Genomic DNA, 6,437 nt, shown 5'->3' with positions numbered 1-6,437 from the left:
ATTTTTATAATTTTTTTAAATAATTCACTTTTAGTTTTTCTATCAATTTTTCTTAGAATTGATTACGTATGGGTCATGTGGTCGTTTTCCTTCATTTTGAAAGGATAACGCTACGTGACTTATGGGTTTTTTTTTTTTATCACCAATTTTCTAATGAAAGTTGACAAGAGGATCGAGAATGAAAATTTCGTAGATTATGGGATTGTTTTCGAGAGTTCCAAAAGCAATATAATTGAAAATATAGTGAACTTAAGTTATGATACACAAACACTTTTTCTGTGATTTGTAAAATTACAGACACACCCCCTGTGGGGTGTTATTGTAATGTAACTGAGGAAAGTATTTGTATAAAAGAATTGTACTTATACAACCTCAAACAGTGCAATTGTCATTTGAAAAACACACAAAATATATATATATATATATATATATTTTGTATTTTGATCTAACCTCAATATATATATCAATGCAATTTATTCAAATATTTAACAAAAAAAAAAAAGAAAATGAAATGTTTGTGAACATAGCAAGAAGCAAAAAGAGGGTTTCAACTTGTCACTAATATATACAAGAAGAGTGAGTTATTACTATTTTATTTTATATATAACACAAAGGATAATACATTGAATCTCAACCCTATATATACATAGTTTCGTGAAGGTGCGATGATACTGACTAGTGTGTGTATGTGCGTGAATCTGAGTGTGTAGTCATAGTCTCATTACTCATATACAGCCCATACATACTCTGATCAAATACGTCTGAATACACACAGTGTACATACATATATATTACGTACATCGATCGAACTATAGATCGATACATACAGTCTAAAAATGGAGAAATACGAGCTGGTGAAGAACTTGGGAGCTGGGAATTTCGGAGTAGCAAGGCTCTTAAGGCACAAAGAAACCAAGGAGCTTGTTGCCATGAAGTACATAGAACGAGGACATAAGGTAATTCAACTTATTTAATTATTTTTTTATTTATTATAATAATAATAATTTTTTTATTTCTTTCTGGGATTATGCAGATTGATGAAAATGTGGCAAGAGAAATTATAAACCACCGATCGCTTCGACATCCGAATATAATTCGGTTTAAAGAGGTTAATTTTTTTTTTTTTTTAACTTATTATTTGTAGTTTTTGATTGAATTTTTTTTAAAATTATTTGAGTAGGTATTATTTCCTGATTTTTCACCTTTTTTTTTTTTTTTTTGTTTTGCGAAATTTGATGTTTTTTTTATACAATTTAAATGGTAGGTGGTTTTGACGCCAACACATTTGGCCATCGTGATGGAGTATGCTGCCGGAGGAGAGCTTTTTGACCGCATCTGTACTGCCGGTAGATTTAGTGAAAACGAGGTCAGATTTTTCAAGATTTTCTTTTTTTTTTATAAATTATATCGATGCTTTTTAAAATTAGATTTAAAGTTACGAACACTCTTATTATTTTTAAAATTACAAGTACGCACTCTGAGGAATGCCGAAGTGATTTTTTCTTGGGAGTGTTAATTTGTGTAAGTTTTTGGTCTTGAGGAAGTGTCGAGATGTAAAATAATTTTATAAGAGCATGAAATGTTTGTGTAATTAAAAACCTTAGGGGATCGATATAATTCATTCTTCTCTTTTAGTATATAAATATATATATATACATATATATGTTTGAAGAATTTTGATAGTATTAAATCGATTGAATCCAGAATTCTGTGTGAGTCAAATAAAGATAAGAAAAACTGCTTCTCTTTTTTCAAAATTAGTTGTCGTGGCGTGTTGCCCCAGTGTGCATATCATAAATAATTTTTCATATTTAAAATATATTATTAATAAGAGTTCTAAAATCGCAAAAAAAAAAAATATACATGCCGAGCTGAAATTCCAATAAAATACTCAGACAAGTAAATGAAATCCATCCGATTAATTAATTTAATTATTTCATTATCTAATATGAAAATTCTCGTTCGGTTCGATTCAGTTCAATTCAGTCTTATTTTATCGCACCCCCGTTACCGTTTTCCTATTCCATTTTTCATTTAAAAAAAAAAGAATAAAATTTATGTACATTTCTTCTTATTATACTATCTTTATTTTTTTTAATTATTTTTTTCTAAATATGGATTTGAATGTGTATTACTCTAGGCAAGGTACTTCTTTCAGCAGCTGATTTCTGGAGTCTCCTACTGCCACTCCATGGTAAATATATAAATATAAAAGAAATTTGATAATTCTGTGTTTGATAAACTAAATAATGGTTATCGTTGTTTGCTAATTATTTTGACACTTTGCAGCAAATATGCCACAGAGATCTGAAATTGGAAAACACGCTTTTAGATGGAAGTCCAGCGCCACGCCTTAAGATCTGCGACTTCGGCTACTCCAAGGTTTGCACTGTTTCTTGAATCTAGTTAAACCTCGGATACTGCTAATAACTGTGGAAACACTTTAAAAAAATAAATAAATAATTGTAATTTTTTAATAAAATTATCATATATGTATATATAAGTTATGTACTTCTTTTTTTTCAGAATAATAAGTTTCATACTTGTATTTAATGAAATCTCTATATTTGATAAAAGTTGTCATTAATAATTATATATTGACATACCAAAATCATTTTTTTGTATGATATACTGGACGCCGTTGTACCCAGTCCCTACAAGCATATAAAAAAGAATTTTGATTAATTTGAGATGAGAAAAATAAAGTTTGTGAACAATCATAAAGTTAGGGAATGAGAAAGAAAGAAGTCCGTAAGAAATAAAAAATGTAGAGTGAGGTAAGACGGAAAAAATAAATATGAGGGGTGTTATAAGTAATTTCTCAAACCATATGAGGTGTACGTGTAATTGCACCAAATCTGAGGGAATGAGAGTTTATTTAGTTGTTGATTTATTAAAATTACAGAAATTTGTGAGAAAAAGAGATGTAGAGAAGTAAGGTAAGATAGAAACGTAGAGTAATAAGTTGGGAGGAAAAAAATTATAATTGTGTAATTATTTAAAAACATTAAAATTACTATTTTTTGATCAATTTTTGTTAAGGGTCAAAATGAATTAAAAAATAAATTTGAGCATTCAAAAATAAATAGGATAAGAAAAAATTTATAATAGCATAGATATTTTTAACAATAATTGTAAAATTATCACTGAGTATTTCACTATTAATATAATTATGTTTTACGTGGTGATTCAGTCATCGGTGCTGCACTCAAGACCCAAGTCGACGGTGGGAACACCGGCTTATATAGCACCCGAAGTTCTCTCCCGCCGAGAATATGATGGCAAGGTAAGTTCCAATACTCTGCCCATTTTCGTTGCTTTCGAGAAGCTCTTATATTTATATATATAGAGAGAGAGAGATACAAATATAGAGAGTGAATAGCAATTTATCTTGTACTTTTTAAAATGAAGCAATTTACCTCTTTATACATGACGGTAAATGGCTTCAATTTAAAAAATATAGGGAGCATATTACCTCCCTGTAGGGGTCTTTCCGTTAATAAATAGTATAGATGGATTGATATATAAAATATTAATGTCAATTTTAATAGTATTATTATAAGTATACTATACTTTAAATTTATTATTGAGTGTGAACAAAGATGCTTGATTTCTCAGCAAATATTCAGACGTTGATAGTGTCACTTAATAGATACACAACTACACTTTGTGTTAACTCTACTCCAAACAATTATTCAATTGACATTAATTATTAAAAAGTAGGATTAATTTAATAACTTGGAGATTTCATAATTTGGAACAGTTGGCAGATGTATGGTCCTGTGGAGTTACTCTCTATGTGATGCTGGTTGGAGCTTATCCTTTTGAAGATCCAGATGACCCCAAGAACTTCAGAAAGACAATTTCAGTAAGTATACATAAATACAAATGGTTATAAATTTTGTAAAAATATAGGGTGGTAAATCGTAATATATATATATATATTTTTTATAAATAAGTAATTTACTCATTTACAATTTCACAAGGGGATTGCTTGCATTTCTCCCTTCAAAAACATATATATATATCCTTCTTATTTTAACGTCCGTCTAACAACGGGTCCATTTTGTTAGTCTAAGTTTCAATTGAATTTTTGTAGTAAACCGATTAAAATGTTGTTTTGAATTATGTCTTTTTTAGAATATTTTAAAAATATTTTTATGAACTAATATGCCCTATAAAATTTATTTATTTTATAATCCACCTTCAACTTTTTTTACATTTCTCCAAATTTTCTTTTTTTATAAAAAGAATAATTTAGTAAGGTACATGGTGTAGGAGTTATATAATTATTTTTTATTTAAGAGGATATTTATAATTTCTGAAATAATAAAAATTATTTATAATTATATCAAATATGAGAGTAGAAAGCTGTATAGTTTACCTTAAATCTATTCATTCCCAATCTCTTTCACTTCGACATGCAGCATTAATTCAAAATACTACGTCAAACATATATATATATATAGGGAAAAATGCAAGCAACCCCCTTGTGATATTACAAATGAGCAACTTACCTCCTTATAAAAAAATAAATAGGAATTTACCTCCCTGCATCTTTTAGAATACAACAATTTACCCTCCTATGATTTTTAAAATGAAGCAATTTACCTCTCTGTATAAGGAGATAAATTACTTCATTTTATAAAGTACATGGGGTAAATTGTTATATTTTTTTCATAGAGAGTAATGTGCTCAATTTAATATCACAGGAGATTAAATTGCTATTCACCCCCTCTCTCTATATATATATACACACACACTCTTCACTTATTTACTCAATTTCTTGATTCTTCAGAGAATAATGGCTGTTCAATACAAAATCCCAGACTATGTCCATATCTCTCAAGATTGCAGGCATCTTCTCTCGCGTATTTTTGTCGCCAATCCTTCCAGGGTATGCATATACGTACACATATTCTACTATATATGGTTGAATGCAACAGATATAAACTACCCTGAAAAGATTAATAGGCAAAAAATTCTCTTCAAGAAGAAAAAGGGCGACGCGATCTCCTAATTCTTTTCAAAAAAACGGCAACGCCAATCCTTGAAACGGAAGGCAGTGAGCTTCTTTTTAAAAAGTTTAGAGATCGCATTGTCGTTTTACTTGTTTAAGAGGATTTTATGCTTATTAGTATTTTTACAGGGGTTGAAATGCAAATTCGATCTTAACGTGATTAAGTTGTACACAGAGGATCAATATAAAGGAGATCAAGAGCCATCCATGGTTCTTGAAGAACTTGCCCAAGGAACTCTCGGAAGCTAATCAGGCAATGTATTACAAGAAAGATAATCCCAGCTTTTCCCTTCAGAGCATCGACGAGATTATGAAAATTGTGAGCGAAGCGAGAAATCCCCCGCCCTCGTCTAGGCCGGTGCCCGGGTTCGGGTGGGGAGGAGAAGAAGAAGAGGAAAATAAGGAAGATGAAGAAGCTGTGGAGGAAGAGGAAGAAGAAGACGAGTATGAGAAGCAAGTGAAGCAAGCTCATGCAAGTGGAGAATTCAATGTCAAATAAGCAGTATAGTTCTTGCTGCATTCTTCAACTTAACAACCCAAAATTCAGTCACTTTGATTCTTCAGTACTCTTCATAAAATAGCGTAAATCAGTATTTGATTTCTGTGTTATATATTACTTAACATGTCTAAATTTAGCTGGATTTGGTTCAACAAATGAAGCAATGTAACCCTATTTAGAAATAAAAATTGAATTGAATCATCACTTGGTGTCGCTTATGATGGAAAAGTTGAATTTACATGATATTTTCGAATAAAGATATTATCTTGTATATGATCTTGTAAGTTTGGATGTTCCTTCCGTTTCTTGCGCTTTATATGGGAAATTTGCACTTTCCACGCTCTAAATATAATACTACAAAAACAACTATTTTTTGGGATGGAATTTTGCGGCCGATATGTATAATATTGCGCTGAGGGTTGGTTTTTGGGACGGTTTTGGGACCCGACGTTTCCTATTTTTGTTAATAGTGTCGGACAAATTTTGGATGGGAGAAATATATATGTCCCAACTTTACAGCAGACTAGAGACAGATATATCTGGTGGTTGCAAATATTGTGAATTAAATTGGCAACAAATTTGTAATGACTTTTGGAACGTAGTTAGCTTACAAAATAAAAAATTAAATTGGCTTTGACACGGGACCAAAATTTTGAGATGGGTATTTCGGTTGAGCTTCATTGACTAGGGTTATTTCGGTATTTGTTGTGGCATGTTGATTTGGTAAGTTTTGACCTTAGACCTTTTTTTCTAGGAATATTGCTCTTTCCTTGTTGGCATGATTTTTCCCTTCATCAATGTAATCTGTTTCTCTTCCATCAGGCTCCTCATCTTGCTCCTCGTTATCACCAGGTTCGCCAACTGCGATTAGGTCATCGAATGGAGGCTGGGGAGGCTCGAACATGGGAGGGATATGTA

General features: G+C 30.8%; 1 protein-coding gene across 1 annotated transcript; it reads left to right on the top strand.

Moving 5' to 3' along the window:
- The first annotated feature begins 648 nt into the window (after window positions 1-648).
- LOC105176115 (serine/threonine-protein kinase SAPK7) lies at window positions 649-5,720 on the top strand. Its single transcript, XM_011098821.3, has 9 exons — window positions 649-956; window positions 1,034-1,108; window positions 1,265-1,366; window positions 2,141-2,194; window positions 2,290-2,382; window positions 3,194-3,286; window positions 3,764-3,868; window positions 4,799-4,897; window positions 5,196-5,720. The coding sequence occupies exons 1-9, from the start codon at window positions 837-839 to the stop codon at window positions 5,517-5,519; spliced, it is 1,065 nt and encodes a 354-aa protein (XP_011097123.1). The 5' UTR covers window positions 649-836; the 3' UTR covers window positions 5,520-5,720.
- The last annotated feature ends 717 nt before the right edge of the window (window positions 5,721-6,437 follow it).

Source organism: Sesamum indicum, linkage group LG13 (assembly GCF_026168435.1).
Source record: "Sesamum indicum cultivar Baizhima isolate 11 linkage group LG13, ASM2616843v1, whole genome shotgun sequence".
NCBI lineage: Eukaryota > Viridiplantae > Streptophyta > Magnoliopsida > Lamiales > Pedaliaceae > Sesamum > Sesamum indicum.
Note: the sequence above shows the minus strand (reverse complement) of the source record. Positions and strands in the feature narration are given on the sequence as shown.